Source organism: Corythoichthys intestinalis, chromosome 5, assembly GCF_030265065.1.
Source record: "Corythoichthys intestinalis isolate RoL2023-P3 chromosome 5, ASM3026506v1, whole genome shotgun sequence".
NCBI classification, from domain to species: Eukaryota; Metazoa; Chordata; class Actinopteri; order Syngnathiformes; family Syngnathidae; genus Corythoichthys; species Corythoichthys intestinalis.
Window position 1 is genome coordinate 61,201,208 of NC_080399.1, and position 26,421 is coordinate 61,227,628.

At 38.6% G+C, this 26,421-nt stretch overlaps 2 protein-coding genes across 3 annotated transcripts in view; one reads left to right on the forward strand and one right to left on the reverse strand.

The window, feature by feature from the left end:
• The first annotated feature begins 2,928 nt into the window (after window positions 1-2,928).
• Window positions 2,929-26,421, forward strand: part of LOC130915870 (Fanconi anemia group A protein) — a 129,452-nt gene continuing 105,959 nt past the window's right edge. For both annotated transcript variants that reach the window (XM_057836035.1, XM_057836036.1), the window contains exons 1-7: window positions 2,929-3,119; window positions 8,574-8,680; window positions 8,828-8,915; window positions 14,100-14,239; window positions 15,386-15,481; window positions 19,489-19,562; window positions 20,300-20,409. In XM_057836035.1, coding sequence (XP_057692018.1) covers window positions 3,050-3,119; window positions 8,574-8,680; window positions 8,828-8,915; window positions 14,100-14,239; window positions 15,386-15,481; window positions 19,489-19,562; window positions 20,300-20,409 — 685 coding nt within the window. In that variant the 5' untranslated portion in view covers window positions 2,929-3,049. The remainder of the gene's footprint in view (window positions 3,120-8,573; window positions 8,681-8,827; window positions 8,916-14,099; window positions 14,240-15,385; window positions 15,482-19,488; window positions 19,563-20,299; window positions 20,410-26,421) is intronic.
• LOC130915871 (uncharacterized) overlaps window positions 19,891-26,421 on the reverse strand; it is an 83,574-nt gene continuing 77,043 nt past the window's right edge. Inside the window, exon 4 of the transcript XR_009063188.1 lies at window positions 19,891-20,361. The gene's annotated coding sequence lies outside the window, so the exon portion shown is untranslated. The remainder of the gene's footprint in view (window positions 20,362-26,421) is intronic.

The following is a 26,421-nucleotide window of genomic DNA, read 5'->3' on the forward strand; positions in this document are numbered from 1 at the left end:
CCTACCTACCTACTTACCTACCTACCTACCTACCTACAGTGGAAACCCTACCTGAGCGTGGTAGAAAGAGGTTACTGTCTGCAAATGCTGTGCGATACCTGAAGCGAAAGGTGGAGAAAAATCCCCTGGTGACAGCTGAGGAAAACTACAACAGGACATGTCATATGAAGGTATTCAGGTTTCATCCTATACATTTAAGACGCACACTGCGAAATAATGGCTTCCATCCAAGAACTCCCAGGGCCACCCTTCTGCTGACTCCAAAGCACAAGAAGTATGCCAAAAACCACGTGGACAAACCACAAAGGTTTTGGGATACTGTTCTCTGGAGTGATGAGACCAACTGCGACTTTTTGTGGCAATAGATCAACGGTATGTGTGGAGCTGAAAAAATAATGCCGGTAAAGAAAAGAACACCTTATCTACTGTGAAGCACGGTGAGGGGTCAGTCATGCTTTGGGGTTGTTTTGCTTCTTCAGGTACAGGGAATCTTTCGCGTGTGCAAGGTATTATGAATTCAGTTGAATACCAGGAGACCTTTGATGCAAATGTCATGCAGTCATTGACAAAGCTGAAGCTTGGGTGAGGTTGGACCTTCCAACAGGAAAATGATCCCATGCATACCTCAACATATATCACATCTTGGTTGCAAAAGAATTGCTGGTAGATTCTGGAGTGGCCATCGCAATCACCAGACTTAAATCCCATTGAAAATATCTAGTGGTACATGAAGAAGGCAGTTCCAGCACACAAGCCCAAAAATGTAAATGAACTGGAGGCCTTTGCCCATGAGGAACGGGCAAAGATACATGTGGATCACTGCAAGAAACTTGTGACAAGCTATGCTTCACGTCTAAAGGATGTTATTGTTGCAAAGGATGTTGTACTAAGTATTAAAGTTATGCATATGGGGCGCCGTTTGTAAAGCAGAACATTTTCTCACATTTAGCGCCACACAGTGCTTAAAATAGTGTGAAATTTTAAAAGTCAATTTTTTTTTTTTTGCACATTTACAACATTATTTAGCAACTTAAATATTCATTTTTAGATAAGAAGTTTTGGACCTGATTCTTTAAATCCAGAACTAAATATTTAATTTAAATCTTAAATTTATATCCTATATTCTAAATGTTAAATCAGGAAACGGTCAGAATGAAATATTTAGCTTAATTTGCAAATTCACATGACTGGAGACCGGAAGTAACAAAATAAAAGCTGGTGGAGCAGCTCAGACTGTCTGTTTACGTTGTCTGAAAATGAATAAAATCTACTCAACGGTGGCAGCCTGCTCTTAGACATGAGTCATTGTGATAATAACAGTATATAGGTAAAATACATATTTAGGATGAAGGGGAAAAGATATCATAATCGCACACACCATATAATTGTTTGCCTTAGTCTAACACATATATAGTCTAACACATACATATGGTACAGGTTCTCGTAGGCACCGTCTAACTGTTTGCATTACTCTAACACACGCAATATAATTAATCAGGAAATAGTATCATTTTCATATTTACGGTAGGACTACACTACTAATATAAAATAAATAGCACACCATAGTTTAATGAGAAGAAATAGAAGAGATACACAATGCCGTCTTATCACAAAATTGACGCACCAACTCTTGCAATCAGCTCTCCCAGCAAACTCCAAGGACAAAGCGCTTTGTCCTAAAACAAGTACAACCAGCCCGGACAGCAAAGTTGATAGCGGGCGTCCCAATTCGCGCACGAACCTAACCTGCCCGAAACCGGCCACAGAGGGGATGACCCAAAAGCAACACCCAGAAACGCCTTCGACAAGGCCCGCCTCAGCAAAGACTTTAAAAAGACTGGACACTAAGATAACACAGATTTTTGCGGCTCGGAAACACGTAGCTTTGTTTTGGATCCAGAATTGTCCCTCCGTCGTCTGTTTTTGCCTTGTTTTTTACCATTGTCGAAGAATAAATTATCAAACTGTTTTCGGTGAGTGTTCTTCAAACTTTTGAAACATGGAGTCAGCACAAAGGGTTAAAATAAGAAGAGGACGCGCGAAGTTCTGCCTTCCCGGTTGGCGCGCGCGGGGGCAGCGTCAGCCGAGCGGCACTTGTTTTGGCTGTCGCTGTTCCCGAGTGCGTCTTGGCCGGGGGGGTGAATTTCAACAAGGAGAAACTATTTAAAGAGCATTTTGTGTGCTCCAGCTTTTATTTTGTTACTTCTGGTCTCCAGTCATGTGAATTTGCATATTAGGCCAAATATTTAGTTCCAACCGTTTCCAGATTTAGCATTTAGGATATAGGATATAAATTTAAGATTTAAATTAAATATTTCGTTCTGAATTTAAACATTCAGGTACAAAATTTCTTTAAAAATGAATATTTAAGTTGCTAAATAATGTGCAAAAAAAAAAGTGACTCAAAAAATTTACACCTCGTTTTAAACACTGTGTGGCGCTAAAAATGTGACAAAATGTTGCCGTAATTTTCAGCATGAACTACTTTACAAACGGCGCCCCATATATACATATCTAAGGGTTGAATAAATTTATCAATGAAGTAATCACAGAAAGGCCATCAATTGGAATATTGCCAAAAATATTTTTGTTATTTAAGTTGTATTTCTCATTATTTAATGTGATTTTAAACAAGATGACAAATAAATGTCAAACTTGCAAAAACACTTGGGGGTTGAATAATTTTGAACACAAGTGGATATGAGTTTGAGATCGAGAGGGTGACTGATCCAAGATGGCGATGAAAATTCTCGTCAGCGTTAGCAGGTCTCGCGGCATCTATCATTCCAAATGGTTTTGCGATGTTTTTAACTTAAGACACTTATCCTTATACTGTATATCTATGGTCAAATCTCTCAGTTCGGATTGGTTCTGAGATCAGCCAATAAGGGAGAGAGGCGCCAGAGCGGGGAAACACATGGAGGAAAACGTCAACCACTCAGTCGAAACATTGCACGACAGACATCATTGTACCCGTGGAGTTGTTTGTCGTAGGAAATTGGAGTAACTTGGTCTTATTTTAAATCATCTTAGAGGAAGCGGCGGTTTCATGATTGCAATGTCGCTTAGTGCTTCGATCGACTCTGTCTCTCAGAAAAGATTTCTGTCAAGCCTTCTTGGTGAGTTGAAATCTCGAGTGAACGAAGTTAATGTTCGAAAATAAACTATTTTTATCTCGCGAATGTAGTCAACATCACTGTTGCTCTTCGAAATAGCAAGTTATGAAAATTGATTGGTGTCCTACTGTTTGTGTGCAGTGTTTCCGCGAGGATTCTTTTTTTCAGCAGCAAGGGCAGTAATGAAAATTTAACCCTTGTATGGTATTAGTATTGTCGTTACTGAGCAAGTGTTTGGGTCTGTTGAGTTTTAGCTTTCACAATCCCAAAATTTTCTCTGAAAATACTCCACAGATGTTTACTTCATTCAAATTGCAAGTTATATGAACTACAAACATGGTTAATATTTGCTCTTCAACTTTGTTAGATCATATTTGTGAATGAAAATTGGGTGGAGTGGAAAGACAAATGAAGAAATGAAGAGGCGGTTTTAGGGGTGGGGGCACAGGAGCACTGGCCCCACTTCTAATTTAAATGGCCTCTGCAGTGGCCCGTTCCAATTTTAGCACAAAGCATGGCAATCGGCCAATCCTATGAGGGGCCGTACAAGACATTTTTCATTCTGGCCCTCTCACACACACATACATTCTCCTTTCACATACATATATATTCACTCTCACATACATATATATTCACTCTCACACACATACATTCTCCTCTCACATGCATACATTCTCCTTTCACATCCATACATTTTTACTTTCACATCCATACATTTTTACTTTCACATTCATACATTTTCACTCTCACATTCATACATTTTTACTTTCACATTCATACATTTTTACTTTCACATTCATACATTTTCACTCTCACATTCATACATTTTCACTCTCACATTCATACATTTTTACTTTCACATTTATACATTTTTACTTTCACATTTATACATTTTCACTCTCACATTTATACATTTTCACTCTCACATTCATACATTTTTACTTTTACATTTATACATTTTCACTCTCACATTCATACATTTTTACTTTCACATTTATACATTTTTACTTTCACGTTTATTTTTCAATGTACTTTTATTTTGAAATAATACATCAGAATTTTATCAGAGTACTTTAGTTCAATACTTGGGGTAGTCTAGTATACCCCAGAAGTGGAACCGTCCCGGGATATCAGCCAGATTTTTTAAAATCAATTTTTGAAATCAGGCGAAATGACAGCTAAAATAGGCAATTTTCAAAGTACTTTTATTTTGAAATGATACATCAGAATTTTATCAGTGTACTTTAGTTCGAGTCTTGGGGTCGTCTAGTGTACCTCAGAAGTGGAACCGTCCCAGGATATCAACCAGATTTTTTTTTAAATCAATTTTTGAAATCGGGCAAAATGACAGCAAAAATGGGCAATTTTCAAAGTACTTTTATTTTGAAATGATACATCAGAATTTTATCAGAGTACTTTAGTTCGAGTCTTAGGGTCGTCTAGTATACCTCAGAAGTGGACCCGTCCCGGGATATCAGCCAGATATTTTTAAATTAAAATTTGAAATAAGGGTAAATGACAGAAATAACTAGCAATTTTCTAAGTAGTATTACTCGGAATTCCTAAATTATTTTTTATATCATAATACTTTAGTTTGGGTCTCGGGGTGCTCGAGTGCCTCTCTCAAGTGGACCCGTTCTTGGATGGCTTCCCGTTTTTTATTTATTCATATTTATTTTTTTCAATAAAGGGACTAGCGCTGTGAAGCCACCGGGGGACTTGCGCTGTGAAGCCACCGCGTTCCATTATGAAGCCAGCGTGTTGCAGTACCATAATGCACACAATGCAAACAATGATCCAAATGAGGGGCGGCTAGCTTGACTTCGTTTTTACGAGTGGAGGGTGGCTTGACCGCAGTAGTCTGGGAGCGGGTCATATTAGCTCCCGCTTGGACAGTTGAAGAGGTTCGAGAGTTGCTCAGTCTAAAAATGTCTCTCATTTCACTTTCAACTGCGTCATAATTAGCACTGTTGGGTGCAGTTGATTGTGTCCTTTGCCGCCGCTCGAGACAGGAAGCCAAAGAAGTTAGTTTCTGGGGTCGACAAAATGTTTTGCAAAAGTCCAACTGCTTGCCGAAGTGATTTTGCGTCCTCTTCCTTGTTATTTTATGAACAGTAACCCGCGTCAGGTTCTCAGCCAATCAGAGCTTACCAGTCAGAGCTAGCCAATCAGAGCTGGCTTCCGTTTCAACTAGACTCCTTCCGTTTTCACTACACTTTCACTCATACATACATACATTCTCCTCTCACGTTCATACATACTTTCCTCACATACATATAAATTCACTCTTATACACATATATTTTATTTATACAAACATACATTTCACAGACTAAAAATGTGTGAATGTGAGAGTAAACTTGTATGAATATAAGAGTGAAAATGTATAAACGTGAGAGAGAAAATGTATAAACGTGAAAGTAAAAATGTATAAATGTGAAAGTAAAAATGTATGAATGTAAGAGTGAAAATGTATAAATGTAAAAGTAAAAATGTATGAATGTGAGAGTGAAAATGTATAAATAGGAAAGTAAAAATGTATGAATGTGAGAGTGAAAATGTATAAATGGGAAAGTAAAAATGTATGAATGTGAGAGTGAAAATGTATAAATGTGAGAGTGAAAATGTATGCATGTGAGAGTGAAAATGTATGAATGTGAGAGTGAAAATGTATGAATGTGAGACTGAAAATGTATAAATGTGAAAGTAAAAATGTACGAATGTGAGACTGAAAATGTATGAATGTGAAAGTAAAAATGTATGGATGTGAAAGGAGAATGTATGCATGTGAGAGGAGAATGTATGTGTGTGAGAGGGCCAGAATGAAAAATGTCTTGTACGGCCCCTCATACAATCCTTTTTTTGTGAGAGAGAATGAGATTATGTTGTTTACGGAGTACGTTAAATATTAATGCTGTTTTTCTTGTTTAAAATGGCTTTTTGAAAAAGTGATTAAAATTATTGTCCATATATAGGATCCTTACTTGCGCACAGCATGATTAAATGCAAATGATTACAAACTTTAAACTTCTGTGATGTTGACCCCCCATCAGATGCAAATTCATATAAAAAGTGATGTCAATCGTTTGTGCTTGTTTGTGCTGTAAAAAGATTCATATGTGTCGCTATTGTTTTTGAGATATTTAGAATTCTTTTGAAGGTCAATCCGAGGTCCACCAGCCCCTGATTTTGATTAAAACATTTTCAGTCAATTGTTTGTGCATCCGAGTGGGATAAGTCCGACTACCCACCTTCCTCAAATGCAGCATTAGGATACGGAATGGCTGCGAGTGACGTCATCACTTGAAATTATTATCTCAATATCTATGAAACAATAGCAGGAAAACAACAATTTTTACAGCACAAATGAGCAAAAACCTAGCACAAACAAATGGCACCACTGCGGTTCAGTTCGCCGTACAACCCCTAGCAAAAAGTATGGAATCACCAGTCTCGGACGAGCACTCACTCAGACATTTTATCATTTAGAACAACCTCAGATAAAAAAGCTTGAAAAAAATAACGAATTAGTGCAAAAGTATGACTCTTCAGCATTCAGAAACACTAAAAGAAATGAATAAAAAACATTGTGGCGGTCAGTAAATGTTACTTTTATAGAGCAAGTGCAGGGAAATATTTATGGATTCACTCCATTCTGAGGAAAAAAAATACGAAATCATTAGAAACAAACAAAGAAATTACAATCAAAACACATCTCTAGTATTTAGTAGCACCACCTCTGGCCTTTATGACAGCTTGCAGTCTCTGAGGCATGGACTTGATGAGTATTCTTCATCAATTTGGTGCCAACTCTCTTTGATTACAGTTGCCAGATCATCCTTGCAGGTCGGAGCCTTCCTGTAGACCGTTATTTTCAATTTCCACCACAGGTTTTCAATAGAGATGAGATCTGGGCTATTTGCAGGCCATGACATTGACTGGATGAGTCTATCTCCAAGGAACGCTTTAACAGTTTTAGCTCTGTGGCATGATGCATTGTTGTCTTGGAAAAGGACAAACATGTTTTCCATTGAAGGGATAAGAAAGCTGTCTAAAATTTCAATGTAAACTTGTGCATTTATTGAAGATTTAACCACAGCCATCTCCCCAGTGCCCTTGCCTGACATGCAGCCCCATATGCCGGTAATCAAAAATTGTCCGATTCCATACTTTTTGCTAGGGGTCGTAGATGGGGGCTGCGTCACGTCATCACCACAAATTAAAAGCATAATACCTACAAAACCATTGCGGCACTAACAGAAAATTTTACAAGACAAACCAGTAGTTTTTACCGCCACTTGCAGAATAATCTCTGTATTACCTTGTTGATCAAAACAAACGCTGAACAAAGATGGCAGCGACACCTTGCCCCTGAGGGTTACAGGTGGCCCCTTCTTCGTCCGTTTCAGAAAAATCTTAAAACCACCACTGAAAAAAGATGTTTCACAACTAATACTTTAATATTCATTTGAACTTTATTATGCATTGAACTAGGGTTGGCCGATATGGCCTTAACCACGTATCACGGTAAATTGAATGACTGACCCACTCCCATACTTCACAGTGGGTATGAGGTGCTTTTCAGCATGCGCATCTTTCGTGGCACGCCAGACCCACTTAGAGTGTTTGTTGCCAAAAAGCTCAATCTTGGTCTCACACAAAAATACACACGGTCCCAGACTTCAACTGGGACCGTGTGCTTTGGTCAGATGAGACCAAGATTGAGTTTAGCAACAAACACTCTAAGTGGGCCTGGCAGGCCACGAAAGATGCGCATGCTGAAAAGCACCTCATACCCACTGTGAAGTATGGGGGTGGGTCAGTGATGCTGTGGGGCTGTTTCGCTTCCAAAGGCCATTGGAACCTTGTTAGGGTAAATGGCATCATGAATGCTTTGAAATGCCAAGACCTTTTAAATCAAAATCTGTTACACTCTGCCCGAAAGCTGAAGATTGGTCATCACTGGGTCTTTCAGCAAGCAATGACCCTAAACATATGGCCAAATCTACACAAAAATGGTTCACCAGACACAAAATCAAGTTCCTCCCATGGCCATCTCAGTCCCCAGACCTTGTTTTGTTGGCCAAAGGGGGTTGTACAAAGTATTAACACCAGGGGTGCTAATAATTGTGACACACATTATTTGATGTCAAATAATTTTTTCGTTATGTGGGATTTTTTCCCCCCACTGAATGAATACACTTGTATTGAAGGTTGGATTTTTCTCTTTTTTTTCCATTAAGGTCCCATAGTATTTGAATAAAAAAAAATATTAGAAGCTAAAAAACACATCTTTTTCAGGGAAGCCAATAATTATGGAGGGCACTGTAATTGTGTGTGTGGGTGTGTGTGTTTGCCTTTTCATATACAGGATGTGGGTGTATGTGAGTGTCATACTTGTCAACTTTTGAAAATGTCAAAGCATTTTTTTGGCTCATCCGTCCGCTTACGTTTCTAGCTGGTCGTGTTTTAAAGAGACAAGGAGATGGTGAACTGCTCCAGGAGAGAGTCATCCACTTGTTGGAGCAGCAGCAGGATCTCTGCAGATTATTCAAGGAGCTTGGGGTTAGTCTGTCAAAAGTCTTTACCATAGGGTTGTTTCGTACATTCATTGCAGTTGGTGTCAAATTGTCATCTTTTCCAATTTTGAATTTGTTTGTGTAGTTCAGCCATGTCGAGACATTTGACACTCAGGACTTGTTGTTTTTATAGAATCCCGATCCAAGTAAACCTTTCAACACTGGCAATGACAAGCAAAGACAGGAAAGCATCCCATTACCTATTGCAGGTTCACTTCTGGGTAAGATTTCTGCTTCTTCATGTCATTTTAAAATAAAGTTGACCATGCATAATTGTCCTTCTAAACTAAGGCTGCAACAAGTAATCAATTAAAATCGATTAATAAATTAGTTGCCAGCTACTTTGTTAATCGATTTTTGACGGCAGCTATGAGCACTCCTGTTGGGGTCCTTGTTTGTGTGTAATGTCAGGCTGCGTGCACATGCCAGTGATTAGAGCAAGAGAGAGTTCAGTGCTATCCTCAGGTTGGGTTACTGAATCAATAATACTACGAAGTGTCGAGAGTTAGATGGTCTTTTGTGTTATTTAGATCTAGTGCACCTCCGTCAGAGGTGAGTAAATGAAGCCAAATGTATTTTTTTATATTCTTTGTTGATGAGACGTTACTACTGAGCACGGAGCGCTAAGCTAGTTAGTGATTATGCTAATCAGTGTCTTAAGTGTCTGTATTGTGTTTTGAAGAAGCACATTAGCACGTGAGCTATTGTGAGATAGTGGTTGTTTTGTTTCTTTTTATTAAGAAACCACACATATAAACTAGTGTTGTATCGGTCGCGAACGATTCGTTCTTTTTGAACGAATTGTTTGGGTGAACGAGACCGAGCTAATCACCATCTGCACTGATTCGTTCTATGAGGTTGGTGCTTGTTCGCTGCGTGGGAGGGCGTTGAGCAAGCGGCAGCGTCTTCTGACATCGCACACGACAAATCAGACGCCAGCCTCATCGCGGGCAGGGGAGGGAGCGGAAAAAGAATCAGGGCGTCTGTCACTCACTTCCACGTGTAGCCAATAAGCAGCCAGCGTGCAGGCAGGAGGGCAAGACTGAGTTATGTCACTTCCCGTTCAGTGACTCGGTCCTCCGGAGGCCCCGGTTCCTGACCTAGCTTGCTGCTAACTTGACTTTGCAGTAATGCAGTGAACGAGTCAAAAAATGAAAGGAAATGACTTTGTCACATATTTGTTAATGTGGAGCCTATCAAATGCTGCTCAAACAGACAAAAACACCACATAAACCTAGCGAACATGGTTTAGTGTACTACTTTTCTCAACAGACTCGGGACTACATATAATGACATACGATCAAATTTACAGTAGTAAAGACTTTCGCGGGTAGCTACGAGACAAGCAAAAGCTGAGCTGCGGTCGCGTGACGGCAGTGCGGGGGGAGAAAACTGTCATTGTATGGAGGCTTCACGGCAGCGATATTTACCTCATATGTGCACATAAAAAAAGAATATTTAGTATGATCACCATAATACTGATTTGCAATGAAACTGTATATACATGTCAATTTTTTCCGACTGTTTTATTTTCTTTCGTGTCAGAGCGTGTCGGGTGTTAGTTGGTTTGACAAATTATGTCCATCCGTCCATCATGTGCTACTCAAGCGCCCAAAAACAACGCACGCGGACACGGGAGATGTCGCAATATGTCTACATTTTTCTTAACAGACTAATTAGAGTAGAAAGGCAACTTCGTAAAGAGCAAACAATTATTTCTCGTCAGCATTTGACGATCTGAGATGAGGGGACGACAGGGGAGCTGACCGGATTATTTTATTTGTTAATACCAGTGCAAAAATTCAATACGATCATATTAATACTGATTTGCAATTAAACTGTCAAATATCAAAATGTAGTATTGTTTTTATTTCAGAGCAGCAACATTTGACAACTAGCTATTTACACTTTAGTTTTAACAATAGTGACCAAAAATAATAGTGATGAGCATAAAAACTAAAATACAACAGAGCGAGAGGTAAATATGATGTGTTGGTCGTTCCATATTTAGAAATTAAACTTTCGATTTATTTTTATTTTAGTGACAGCAAGCATGCCGCGTTGGCTGGTAGCAGCAGCATTGTATATGTGATCAAGATCATGCTAAAGAAAGTCCATGCGCCCCCGACCCCAAACCCCCACTCCCCCCTACAAAAGGAAAATGTTTAACCGTGTCCTAAATCGAAATGCAAGCACGAGCCATGACTTTGATCCCACTGAACTAGGACAGACGACGCGGAAGTTCTCCCTCGCTTTTGCAGCAGCGGGAGGGAGACGAGGCTGTTTGTGAAAGCAGAATGATATCGCCTGTCACTCATTTCTGAAACTACGACGAGTGGTCAATGTGTGCAAGAGAGGGAGGGACCAAGCAATGTCACTTCCCGTTCAGTTGTACTGCGAAGCGGTCTTTGGTGATTCGTTCGGCAACGTCACTTCCCGTTCACTAACCGAACGATTCATTTGGGCGGGGAGGGATATGAGGGGGGCGAACGATTCGTTGAACGATTTGTTTGAACGAATCTTTTTACTGAACGAACCGGAATGGATTTGTTTACTCAAGTGAACGACAGATCCCGTCACTAATATAAACCCATTCATATAACAGTCTCCTTTCAACACAAACTCCTATTCAAACTGTAAATTGTCATACAAGAGGGTTTCCTTTAAATTTGGATTGTATTCATGAAGAACTGTTTGATCAAGAAAACTGAATTTATTACTGTCTGCCTCCTACTTATTCAGTTTTGTTGTTTAGTTTGTTCAAATGGTAAATGGTGTTATGCAGTGGGGAGAACAACTATTTGATATAGTGATGCACGATAATGCATTTTTCAGCCGATACCGATAACCGATAATTTCCTCCTCGTTCCAACCGATAACCGATAATGTCAAGCCGATAATTTTATTAAAGATTTATGTAAAATTTTAAAGTATACACAAGAGAAAATATTGCTGTGCAAAAATAATATTGCTCTTTTTTTTTTCAACATCAAATGTGAACAAGTAGTAGTAGTAGTAAATTCCAACATCTAAATAAAGACAGATTGTCTGACATTGTGTAATGGTAAACTTTTGGCAACAATTACTTACAGAGTAAATACATAAGTGGCTTTAAAAGTATGCCATTCCTAAAGTATAACATTACTACACAGCAAAAACACAGCTCCTTAAGACTAGTTAAAGTCCCTTGTTTTCAGTGTAAATCTATTGGAAATAAGTTAAATTAACTGCCAGCACTTCAAGTATATTTCACTCAGATTTCTTGAAGAAAAATGGCCAGCTGAAAATAAGATTAACAGCCTTATTTTAAGCAATAAATTATTATACATAATCCCAAAAAAAAAAAAAAAACTTGCCAGAAATGTTCTTTATTCAAGAATATGTATGGTTCAAAACATTATTTGAAAGCAATTTTTTCTTGATTTAGGTGAAAATGACCTTATTTTTTTTTTTAGATGTTTGGGCTTAATAAGAACAAATTGCAATATTTAGTTCAAGTACGTGGAATAATCTGGCGCATCCAACTAGTCTTCAACACTCAAACAAGATGGGGAAATTATTTGACTAGATTTAAGAAGAATGCTCTGATTAAGACGTCATAAATTTAAAGCGTACTAAATGCATTACTGACTGGATGACTTCTTTGTGTCGTTTGGTGCATGTTACAATTATCAACTAACCACTGTGCCGTCATGATAAACATGGTTTGTTGACATCACCTGTGTAAATGTCCGTGGTAAAACTGATGTGATCGGCATGTCTTTCACGAAGAATCGTGGTCGTATAAACTGCATTATTTTTTCATCCAGGGATTTGGCTATCGGGTCATTTCGGGAATTTCCTCCCGCCTGTGCCCTTCAGTCCGCCCGGCTGCCAAATTAGCACCCGCGCCAGGCCTCTGTCTTGAACCGGAGTGGCGGCGGCAGCTAAGTTCGTACCGGATATCCGCCCGCCCCGGCCGGCTCGCTGCGGCGCATTCGGTGCATGGCTCTGCTCTCATCCTCTACCCGCCTAGGGCGAGGCGGCGGCGGCCTGCCGGACCGGCGGGCTCCGTCGGAAGACAGCTACTTGTCAACTATCGATCTCGTGAGGTGTTTAGCCATAGATGGGAGTTTACCACTCGCTTTGGGCTGCATTCCCAAACACCCCGACTCCGGGAGGACCGCAGCGTCTCTGTATCGTCACAAGCCCCGTAGCTTCCTTTATAGTTTATTTGTTAACAATAGCTTTAGCATTCATGCTAGCAGCAGCCTCATATTCGTTCCAAAAATCATTGTGATGCAGTTTTAAATGGCTGCTGGGTAAGTGCTAGTGGTGTTCAATGAGGACGCTTTCTTTAGGCCTTGAGGAACTGTTTTGTAGATGGCGAGAGCATCGTTTATTTCATTTCACACACGGGAAAAGCAACGCACGCTAGTGAGAGCGCCTCAACAGTGTCAACACTGATGTGTAACACCGCCTCCTCTATGACGCCGTACTCCTAAACCCCTCCTCCCACAGGGGCTTCAGAGAGGGGAGGGGTTGAGCAGGCGGCAGTGAAGAAGTGGAGAAAACTGCTTGGTTGCGCACATTTGGAGGCTAAATCAAGTATATAATTATCGGATTGCATTATCGGTTGATTTTTTTATTATCTGTATTATCTGTGTGACGTCATAATTGCCATTATCGGCCGATAATTATCGGTAGCCGATATTATCGTGTATCTTTAATTTGATACACTGCCAATGGGTTGGCAGTACTTGTATAACATTTCAAATGGATTGGATGTCTACTAGAGAACTTACAACAGAAGGATGAAGATAACTTGCTTTTCTCTTTATTACATTTTTTTTACAATATCTTCAAATGATTTCCTGACGAATGTATCAATAATCATTGTATCGCCACATGGTGAGAGCATCGTTATCGTGAGCTTTGCTTTTGTTGGTTTTGGGGTACTCTTGGGTTCCTTCCTCATGAACTTGTCGGCTGCCATTCATGGCGCTAGCCGTCCAATCCATTTTGACTGAGCGATGAATGAACGAATGTACAGCAACTGCGCGTATGCACTCAAGCACAGAAATCACATTTACAGTTAAGCAGCGCCAATGTCAAAATAAAAGCAATTGATTTTCTATGTACAGTATGAATGAGCTACAACGTGCCTGGCAGGCAGAATAACCCCATCAGGGGTCGGACCCACCAGTGGGCTGCGTCCGGTCCGTGGGCCGTACATTTGACACCAATGGTTTAAGTACTCCGGCATAGTCCCAGAACTCTGGTATATGAATTTTTTTGGAAGGCCCACCCACCTTGCTGGGATTGCTGGGATGTTTCTTCATGAATTATGAAATCAATTAAATATGTGTGCTTGCACTCATAACCGAACACCAAATGTAAGGCTCCCATGATTTTTGTCTTTGCAGTCTATGAGTTAAGTCACCAAGCTGGGCAGCTTGGTGTACCAATAGCAACACTGTCAGCAAAATTGCTGCTGGAAAGACTGACGACGATCACAGGAACTGATGATGAGAGGTCAAAAGGTGTTCTTACGACGTCTCAGACAGTTAGTATCTTCCCGTGTTATTAAATTGTGTATTGTATGATTTAGAGGTCGACAGATATGGGATTTTCAAATGCTGATGCCAATACCGATACTTCAAAAAACATTCCGGCCGATTTCCTGTGTATATCTAAAGCAATTTTGTAAGCCGATATTTGAGGCTGATATACTTTTTTTTTTTTTTTGTAGCAAAAATTCAAAAGTAAAAGTAATTTTAATTTTAATAATTGTAATTTTAATAAATATGCTTCAACAATATCAAATTTACAATGATGCCCTAAGACTTGAAGGATTAATTCTGTCTTGTGCTACCGAAGCCACAAATGCAGCACTTCTTTTGATGACTATACACCAGGGGTGGGCAATTAATTCCACAAAGGGCCGCAGTGGGTGCGGGTTTTTGTTCATACCCATCATGAGGACAGCCTTTCACCAATCTGGTTTCTTAAAAGTGCAATCAGTTGATTGCAGTCAGGTGCTCCTTGTTTCCACTGAAACCTCATTGGTTATACTGTGTGTGCTGAATCAGTTGGAACAAAGACCAGGACCCACTGCGGACCTCGAGGACCGGTTTGCCCACCCCTGCTATACACACTCGGCAAAAACAGTACATTATTATCAAATAATTAAACCCACCAGCACATCACGACGAGATGTAAAAAAGTGAGAGTTTAAGAGGAGGCCGCCACGCTAAAGCTAATGCCAACGCGAACGCTACACTAACGCTATGAGTTACATTTAGAGCGTAACGATCCCTCAGTAAACACCTTTAAAGTCTAAAGCAACATTGTTTTTAGCTTGCATTAAGGAATATGCAATCTTATAATATTTACAAAACTGCCGAGTTTGGGTCCTGCCGGGGTCCTACTGTCAGTCAGGGACGGGCACAGTTGCCCACACAGATTCCAGATGAAAATCCTTTTTATGGCTGATGTTGGGGAAAAAAAGTCCAAATATCGGACAGCCGATATATCGGTGGTCCTCTAGTATAATCCTTCACTTAAGGAAAACGCTCAAGAATTGAACTCTTCATCTGCCCTTTAAGCCAAGGAAGAAAAGTGAATGTAAAGCAATTCATTTTGATATAGGGAAATTACCAACACACACCATCCATTTAGTTGTGTTCTTTTATTTATTTCATGTTTACAGGACCAGCTTGGTATCCTTCTGATAACTGTCCATGAACTGTTCACCCATGGAGCCCTTTGCCCCAAGGGGTTCTGGCAGGAGTACAGGAAGGATCAGGTGCGTTTAAGGATACTGTAAGTGTGGATGCCATGCAAAGGTGGGCAGGGTAGCCAAAATTTTTACTCAAGTAAGAGTAGCATTACTTCAAAATATAATTACTCAAGTAAAAGTAATCATCCAAATCGGTGAAAAGCATATTCAAGCACTGACTAACATTATGAGTAACTGCTTACAATGTCTGATAGTTTTTTAAACAATTGCAGATATTTTCTCTCAGCAAAACATCATCTACAGCATTGGTCTCCAACCCGGTCCTCAAGGGCCCGCTGTGGGTAGTGGTTTTTGTACCTGCCAATCCAGCACAGATAGCTGAACCAATGAGGTTTCTGCGAAAACAAGCAGCACCTTACTGCAATCAAGTGATTGCACTTGTAAAACACCAGATTGGTGAAAAAGTGTTGTCATTTGTCTGGTTGGAATGAAATCCTGCACCCACAGCACACCTTTGAGGACCAGGTTGGAGACCACTGATCTACAGTTATAGACTTCATAATGTATTGACGGGACACGGGCGCGGGGCCGGTGAATAGGGGGCCTGCATTGTTGGCGAGGCCGTCAAACCTGACCGAGTGAAATCACAGACAAAGAGCTTTTTTTGTTGTTGAAAAGTCTTGTGAAAAATCCTTACATCCCTGAATTCTTTATAGATACAGTATGGACGTAAAACGGTCTCTGGGTCTTGGTTAAAAGCAAAAAAAAACCTATGTAAATATCTTGAAGTACAACTCTTGTCTGTCAGTAAATGTAGCTAGCAGCTGCCTTATGTAAACAGAGCTTTTCCAGTGAAAATTCTTGTAAATAAATGCTTAAATCCCCGAATTCTGTCTAGATATGGACGTAAAACAGTCTCGATTCTTGTTTAAAAGCAAAAAAAAAAAAAAAAAAAAAAAACCCGTAAAGTTAGCATTTATTGCACGTAAATATTGCAAACTATGATGCCAATGCAGTAGCGGCTAATTTCTCCCATTGATTTTTTTCACAACGTTTCAAAATGCATGCATGGTACGAAAAATATAATAATTAGTCTATGCAGCAGTATATGAATTTTTATTGTTATACAGTACCATAACTTACTAAATTACTATAATAGGCCAAAAAATACAAATCATCAAAGTCAAACTAGAAAAATGAAACGACACCTGTACCAAGACCATGAGTGCCCCTCCAGTGAGAGAAAACATATTTCCTCCCATGAATGTAAAACAATCATATCTCCGGTTTTCTTTGGTTTGACGGTGCCAAGTAAAAACTGGGGAAGGTTGAAATACGCTCTTTCGAGTAATTAAGGCTGCAACAACTAATTGATTAAATAGATTAAAATCGGTGTCGCGAGTTAGATTGTCTTTTGTATTGTTGTGCCTCTATCAGTGGTGAGGAAAAAGCCGATTGTATTTTTTGTATACTTTGTTGAGATTGTCTTTTGTATTGTTGTGCCTCTATCAGTGGTGAGGAAAAAGCCGATTGTATTTTTTGTATACTTTGTTGAAGCGGCGTTACTACTTACACTGCTGGCCAAAAGTATTGGCAATTACAAATGCTTTGGTAGTAATAGCTTCATTTATTTTGCTTGCAATGAAAAAACACAAAAGACAATGGGAAAAAAATTATTATTATTTTACACAAAACTACAAAAATGGGCTGGACAAAAGTATCGGCACCCTCAGCCTAATACTTGGTAGCACAACCTTTAGACAAAATAACTGCGAACAATTGCTTCCGGTATCCATCAATGAGTTTCTTACAATGCTCTGCTGGAATTTTAGACCATTCTTCTTTGGCCAATTGCACCAGGTCTGTGAGATTTGAAGGGTGCCATTTTTAGATCTCTCCACTGGTGTTCTATAGGATTCAGGTCTGGACTCATTGCTGGCCACTTTGAGTCTCCAGTCCTTTCTCTCAAACCTTTTTTAGTGCTTTTTCAAGTTTGTTTTGGGTCATTGTCCTGCTGGAATACCCATGACCTCTGAGGGAGACCCAGCTTTCTCACACCGGGCCCTACATTATTGCTGCAAAATTTGTTGGTCGTCTTCAGACTTCATAATGCCATGCACACAGTCAAGCAGTCCAGTGCCAGAGTTAGCAAAGCGACCCCAAAACATTAGGGAACCGCAGCCCTGTTTGACTGTGGTTTGATTGTGTTTTTTTCTTTGAAGGCCTCGTTTTTTTCACCTGTAAACTCTAAAACTTTTTTGATGCCTTTTCCCAAAAAGCTCTACTTTTGTCTCATCTGACCAGAGAACATTCTTCCAAAACGTTTTTGGCTTTCTCAGGTAAGTTTTGGCAAACTCCAACCTGGCTTTTTTTATGTCTCTGGGTCAGAAGTGGGGTCTTCCAAAGTATCCTACCATAGAGTCCCTTTTCATTCAGACGCAGACGGATAGTACGGGTTGACACTGTTGTACCCTCAGACTGCAGGACAGCTTGAACTAGTCGAGGTTCTTTATCCACCATCCGAACAATTTTTCATTGAAATCTCTCGTCAATTTTTCTTTTCCGTCCACATCTAGGGAGGTTAGCCACAGTGCCATGGGCTTTACACTTATTGATGACACTGTGCAGGGTAGACACAGGAGCATTCAGGTCTTTGGAGATGGACTTGCAGCCTTGAGATAGCCCATGCTTCCACACTATTTTGCTTCTCAAGACCTCAGACAGTTCTTTGGTCTTCTTTTTTTTCTCCATGCTTGATGCGGTGCACACAAGGACAACGGACAGAGGTTAAGTAAATTTATTCCATTTTAACTGGCTGCAAGTGTGATTTAGTGATTGCCACAGGTAAGTAACAGGTGCTGTTAATTACACAAATTAGAGAAGCATGACATGATTTTTCAAAGGGTGCCAATACTTTTGTCCGGTCCATTTTAGGAGTTTTGTGTAAAATGATAATGATTTATTTTTTTTGTCCCATTCTCTTTTGTGTTTTCTCGCAAAATAAATGAAGATATTACTACCAAAGCATTTGTAATTGCAATCATTTTCTGGGCGAAATTGAGCATTATCTGACGAAATTCCAGGGGCGCCAATACTTTTGGCCAGCAGTGTGGCACATAGTGCTAAAGCGACTTAGCGATGATGCTAATTAGTGTCTTAAGTGTCTGCTTTGTATTGTTTTTCGGAGAAGAATATTAGCACTTCAGTTACTGTTAAATATTAAAGTTGTCTCATTTATTTATTTATTTTTTTAATAAAGAAGCCACACACATATACCCACTCATATAACAGTCTCCTTTCAACACAAACTCCCTTTCAAACTAAATTGTCAAACAAGAGGGTGTGCTTTAAAATTGGATTTGGATTGTACTCAGAACCTTTATTAAAATCTTTAACTTTTATGTACTGAAAACGGTGCAGTTGTAGACTACAGTTAAGTCAGGAAGCTTTAATAAAATATTATTTTTGAAGGAAATAGTCATCTATTTTGTCTTTGTTACTTAAAACAACTTCAAATTAAATTGGGGACGTAATTGAAAAAGTGACATTTATCTGATTAATCAATTAATCGTCAGATTAATCTATTGTAAAATAATTTTTAGTTGAAGCCCTAATTTGGTCGCATGTGGTATCAAATTTTATGTATCACTTCTTTCTGTCTTTTATCTAAAAGCTTTTTTTTGTCTTGCTGCATTCTCTGGCATAATAAGATGTATATATAAGACAGCAAAAATGAGACTGAAATATTCACACTATGTGTTAAATGTGACAAAATGTCATTGATGTTATCAGACAGTTTATAATATTTAGTCATGTTAGTGGTACGGATTCCTTTGCAGAATTGCACAATTTTGTCTTAAAAATGTTGCTTCATTTAATGGACTGGTAATTATTTTATTGTCCATGTGTAAAAAGCGTCTCGGACCAAAGACTAAAACAACACTTTTAGTCACGTTTCAGCCAGAAATTTTTAAAGTTTGAAAATTTGGTGAATTTCTAGTATTAACAGGTATTCAAGCTTAATGAATGTGTGGTAGGTCATACATGAAATAATTCAGGTTGTGTGTTTACAGAAACTACCAAATCTGCATGTGGTGTACCTGTTTCAGATTCACAATGTCCTTGAATTAAAAGATATTATAGAAAGGTAAGGACTTCATATATACTGTATATTTCTTTGCATTGACATTGTTGTCCATTTTCAGACACTTTGAGAACAATTGTAAAAATTTAATTATTATAGTTTAGCTAATTCTGCTCATCTAAACGCAATGAATATAATATATTTTAAAGGTTGTTCCTATATGGTTACAGTTTAGTCGTATCAGTCCGTTTTTTTCCTGTTTATTTTTCACATCATTCTTCAATTATTGTTGTGTTTCAATTAGTGCTGCACAAAAACAATGTTTAAGCATTATCATTGAAATGTACGCCTGCGCAGTAGTCACATCACAGCTCACAATAACTCTTGCTTTTAGTGTAACAATTTTAATACTAGCACTCCTCAGACTGTGCTGTTTCACAGAGTGAAAAATTATCCATAACGGTAAAATATGTTGGTAGTTTACATCATGTCACAACAGTTACAACATGCGGTTTACGCACACACGCAAAACTCAAGTTGAACGAACACTAACACATGCTGCAATAGCAGGCAAAACGAAACTCCCTGTTTACATTGATCTTTTTATCTGCTTGATTGATTGACTGATTGATTTGGGGGTAAGCCAATCTTTCTTGGCGGTTACGTGGGGGGGTTCCGGTCCACAAAATGAGGGATCATTGTACTGTACATCCATCAGTCCAGGCTTTGATGAATGCATCCAATAATTAATCAGGTCTTCTTCTCTGTTTCTATCCTTTTTTCGTCCATTGCTTTCTTAGTGATGAAGGGGTGAGGTTGTGGTTGGTGCCACAGCTGAAGGCTCTGTGCAGTTGGACACCTCCTAAGGATGAGATAGATGCCACTAAAACTCAAAAGGAAGTATTGTCAAGTAAGGACACCCTGGTATCGCACTGGATTTTTGTGTTTTTGAGAGACACGTGCTTATGCCAAAATTCGTGCTAATGCCAATATACCAAACTGGTTCAGCCCAGTTTGTTATGCTCTCAAGTTTTTTGCCCCTACCATTCTCCTTACTGTGTAGTTGCTGATCAGTTCAGTAGATATTTTAGTGACTGCATTTAAATCAGGAATCAGTGTTGTTTTTGGCACCCCTTTTAATTTTCATCCTAATCTTGGTCTTTTGCACGATAATACTTATTAGTCTTAGTCATATTTTAGCCATCTCAAAATGTGTTTGTTTTCATCTGGTTTTTGTTGACGTTTACTAAAAAAAGTTCGTCTGCTTTTACTCCCAAAATAAAATGACTGTTTTCAACTATTTCAAATGAACATTGATAGATGAGCACCTGTTGTAGTGTATAACTGTCTATCTACAAGGACAACGCCAACTTGGTGTTATTAGGCACTTAACAGGAAAGCAGTACAATATTTTCAATTTTATTTAATTATACCTACATGGACGCCACGAACTGTAAATACCAAAAAAAAAAAGTTGCCCGAGAGTTTAAGAGGATGCTTGCCGTTAATGTTAGCCTAACGCTAACGTGACTGCGGATGCTGTGCTAACGCTACGAGTTACATTTAATGTTTGATGATAACTCAGTACAGAAAGTTAAAGGCTAAAGCAATATTGCATATTCTCTATGGCCAAGAAAACAAATATCACCATGTGTGCAAGCCCTCCTGGAGACACACTGGTGAGTTGGGGTGGGGGGTGGGGGGGTGCAGCACGTCACGAGTGACACAACCAGACACTGCTACGATGAAGGCTAACTACAGTAGTATGAAAAAGTATCTGAACCTTTGGGAATTTCTCACATTTCTGCATAAAATCACCATCAAATGTTATCTGATCTTTGTCAAAATCACACAGATGAAAGAAGTGTCTGGTTTAACCAAAACCACCCAAACATTTATAGGTTTTCATATTTTAATGAGGATAGTATGTATACAATGACAGAAGGGGGAAAATAAGTAAGTGAACATTTAATATTTTGTGGCCCCCACCCTCTTTGGCAGCAGTAACTTCAACCAGACGCTTCCTGTAGCTGCAGACAGATCAGTCTGGCACATCGATCAGGACTAATTTTGGCCAATTCATCTCTACAAAACTGCTGTAGTTCAGTCAGATTCCTAGGATGTCAGGCATGAATCGCTGTCTTTAGGTCATGCCACAGCATCTCAATGGGGTTCAAGTCTGTTCAACATGTACAGTATTTTGTTCTTCTGAAACCATTCTGAAGTTAATTTACTTCTCCTCTTTCTAGTTTCAACTGTCTGACAGACGACCTCAGGTTTTCCTGCAAAACATCCTGATAAACTTTTGAATTCATTCTTCCATTAATGATTACAAGTTGTCCAGGCCCGGAGGTAGCAAAACAGCCCCAAATCATGATGCTCCCTCCACCATTCTCCACGGTGGGGATGAGGTGTTGATGTTGGTTAGCTGTTCCATTTTTCCTCCACACATGACGTTGTGTGTTACCCCCAAACAATTCAACTTTGGTTTCATCGGTCCCCAAACTTCTGTGGAGTATCAAAGAGCCTTTTTGCGAACATTAAACAAGCAACAATGTTTTTATAGACAGCAGTGGCTTCCTCCATGGAGTCCTGCCATGAACACCATTCTTGGCCATAGTTTTACATATAGTTGATGTCTGCAGAGATATTGGACTGTGCCAGTGATTTCTGTAAGTCTTAAGCAGACACTCTGGGGTTCTTTTATACTTTTCTGAGTGTTCTGCGCTGCACTCTTGGCGTCATGTTTGGTGGACGGTCACTTGTCTTTGTTGATTTACTGCTGTCTCTCTGCTATAATAATAACCAACACGGCCCCGTGTTCAATACAAAACCCTCCTACTACAACAAAACAAGTAGGAACTAATATTCACATAGGAACTAAAGTTATACAACATAAAATATACAATATAAATGAATACTACATCACATTTGTAAAATATAAACACATAATAAAATAAATAATAGCGCATTTAAATAAATTGAAATGAGCTAAAACGCCTGTAATTAAATAATAAGAATAATACACACATCCTGCTTACACAATTAAATGTATTAATTTCTGTGTGGCGCTTTAACTTGAGAAAATCCACCAATGAAGCTTTTGAAAACCGTTCATGAGAAAAAAAAAATTATTCATTGAGTCATTTAATTTGTAAAATACATGTTAAAATCTTTGTCATTGGGATTGCTTTTCTCTTTAGCACAAGACTTCTTTTTTCCTTCTTTCTTTCAGAAAGAAAGCTGACCAATACGCGGGGTTGAAAGGCAAATTGTTGTTGGATTATCTTTAAATACCCGCTACTTTTTGAGCAGAATTCTAGCTTTGTATAGGCTAATGTTCCTATTGTTGAAAGCACAAAGGTGTGTAATAAACATGTAGCACATTTATATTTTGCATTTTGTTTTCTTACTGTACCGACAATAAACCGAACCGTGACCTCAAAACCGAGGTACTGTACCTACCAAACCGAGATTTTTGTGTACCGTTACACCCCTACCCAAAACACATTTTTGGCTCATTATGGTCTCATCGTCGTCGTAAAAAAAGTGTTCACTGACGGAATATTTTCGTTGTCGTCATTGTTGACGAAACCAACACTGTCGGGAATACTGGAGTGGAATAGACAACCATTGAAAGTCTGATAGTGATTAAATTGACATTTCTCTAAAAAAATATATTCTTTACTGTATCAATTGTTAAAACTATAAACATGACAAATGCTTACAACACAGCAGAACCCCATGCCCGATGAAGTGAAACCAAAATAAGTGCGCTAAAAACTTGATATGCCAATAAAAACAGGATAAAACCGTTCAAGAAAAATGGCAGCATACACTTGCTTTTACGTATGTGCTTTTTACGGTTGGTACCAAAAATTCAATTACAAAAACAGTAATACCGCACAAAATGGGATATAGTACTCCGAATATAGACTGAACAAACTAAAACTAGAACACTGTGCGATGTACAAATGTGAAGAAAATATAAAATCATTGTAGCAAGCTATCGAGGCAAAACCATACTGTACAGATTCAACACTTAGAACAATGGTTCTAAACCTGGGGTCGATCGAACCCCAGGGGTTTGGTGAGTAAGTCCAAGGGGTTCGGTGAAGGTTAAGACACGCAGGACGCTTAAATCTAGGCAAAGTGGCGTTTTCGACCAGGTTTTGGTCTGGTTAGTCCCCAATTTACAGGCTTTATTCCAATTCTTTCAACTGCTAGTCCTCGAGAAACTGCTTTACTCAGTGGAAGGTTGACTCTCACTTGGTATGAGGATGTACACAGGGGCTCTGGAAGTCACTCACTGCAGGGGGTGCTGTGGATCTTTCTTAGTTTTTCCCATCCGAACCTGCGCGTTTTCTCCATACAAGGTGTGCACAATGGCAGTACACACGCATGCTGGATAGTTTACGTACTACTACTAGGCTACTACAAAGACAGCGTTCTATTTCACTTACAGTGTGTGTTGGAGTTTTTGTATTTGAAATAAAACCGCCCGTCTATTATAATGCAATTTCCCGCAGCTAGACGGTGCAGTGACACACAAACATATTTGAAAACTAAAAGGTCCAATAAGCCTAGGTTTAACGCCCCCTTTTCACAAATGGCGCCATGGTGAACGTGACCCAATACCAAGCAAGGTGTCAGGTGGTGACCATGTTACAAAAAGAAAAAAAAAATCAACATATATATTTAATCCAAAGCTAAATACACTATTTTTTTTATTATTATTATTATTATTTTTCTAATTCCACAGGGTTCGGTTAATGCACGTGTGAAACTCATGGGGTTCGGTACCTTTAGCAAGGTTAAGAACCACTGACTTAGAGCAACGGGTTGGGATAGTAAGGTTTCCTTTCACAAAATGTTACATGAAAACAAAATAAGTTCAAGGCGTTTGATATGATTAAGGCTACAACAAATAATCGATTAATAAATTTGTTGCCAACGAATTTGATCATTGATTTTTGCTGGCAGCTATGAGCAGTCCCGTTTCAGTCCTTATATGTGTGTAGTGTGAGGCTACGCGCGTGCGGTAGTGATTAGTGACAGAGTACACTGGTACACTCATGTTGGGTAGATTGTCTTTTGTGGTGTAAAATCCAGTATGCCTCTATCAGAGGGGGGACTAAATGAAGCCAATTGTATTTTTTTTTTTCTTTGTTGATGAAACATTACTACTTAGCACGGAGCTCTAAGCTAGTTTGTATTGTGTTTTGAAGAAGCATATTAGCAGTTGAGTTACTGTTAAATATTAAAGTTGTCTAATTTCTTTTTAATAGGAACCCCACATATAAACCAATTCACATAACAGCTTAGTCTCCTTTCAACACAAACTGTAAATTGTCATACGAGTGTGCTATAAACGACTGATAAAGTAAACTGATTCATTACAGTCAGCCTCCTGCTTATTCGATTTTAGTGTTTAGTTTGTTTAAAGAAAATAAATGAGTCATTGAAACATTTTATCTCAGCGCTCTGCCCACAAGAATAAAAAATGTCAATCAGTAGCACTTTTTTTTTTATTTGAATGAACAGGACTTTTTCTGATTTGTGTACTGAGAAATTGAAGTTAACTAACTTCAGCTAATGAAACAGCTATATACAGTGGGGAGAACAAGTATTTGATGTATATCAATATGTATATATACATATGCATATATGTGTATATATATATATATATATATATATATATATATATATATATATATATATGTTAGGGCTGTCAAAAGATTAAAATTTTTAATCGCGTTAATTACAGTTTAAAAATGAATTAATCGTAATTAATCGCAATTCAAACTCTATCTCTAAAATATGCCATATTTTTCTGTAAATTATTGTTGGAATGGAAAGATAAGACACACGACGGATATATACATACAACATATTGCACATAAGTACTGTATTTGTTTATTGTAACAATAATCCACAAATGCCATTATTAACATTCTTTCTGTTAAAGTGATCTACGGATAGAAAGACTTGTAGTTCTTAAAAGATAGTTGTTATAGTTACAAGTTATAGTAATTTTATATTAAAACCCCTCTTCATGTTTTTCTTTTAATAAAATTTGTAAAAATTTCAATCAAAAGTAGAGTTGATATAATAATAATAAGAATAAAAATAACAATAATAAAAATAGAGTGACCAAAGTCTAAGTTTTACTTATAAAAATTGCATAGCTATTTTTATTTGGAATGCCAGTTCATTTTGCATTGTTGTTTAACTGTGTGTCAGAATAGGGCCTCATTACTATAGACTGAAGTGCTTTTCTTTTTGTGAACATTATTTTTTTGGGGAGAGATAGGAATATTATTTTTGTTGTGCTTTCACTAAACGATACTTATGTTTTTTGTGAAGGAGAAGCTTATGCCAATAAACGGCGCGGTCCAAAGAACGCCTGTGTCCACTCGCCTTTACTGTATAACATATATCTGTATATATCTTACCCAAAATACAACAAGAGACACATAATTGCCACTAAAAGAAAGAAAACTTACCGAAATATGTGTGGAGCACAAATAGCAATTTGCATTGCATTATGAATACAGCATAAACATCTCACAACTACTAATTCTCCCACGTTTAGAAGAAATAACATGAGTATGGAACGGCGCTGCCCCCAAGCGGCCGGTGGCATTCTCTTCACTCTTAATGTCCATAAACGGCCTCATTGTAATCTGTTGGAGGCAATGTGCGTGCGGGTCATTTAGTGTATGCGTTAATTGCGTCAAATATTTTAACGTGATTAATTAAAAAAATTGACGCCCGTTAACGCGATAATTTTGACAGCCCTAATATATATATATATATATATATATGTATATACTCACCGGCCACTTTATTAGGTACACCATGCTAGTAACGGGTTGGACCCCCTTTTGCCTTCAGAACTGCCTCAATTCTTCGTGGCATA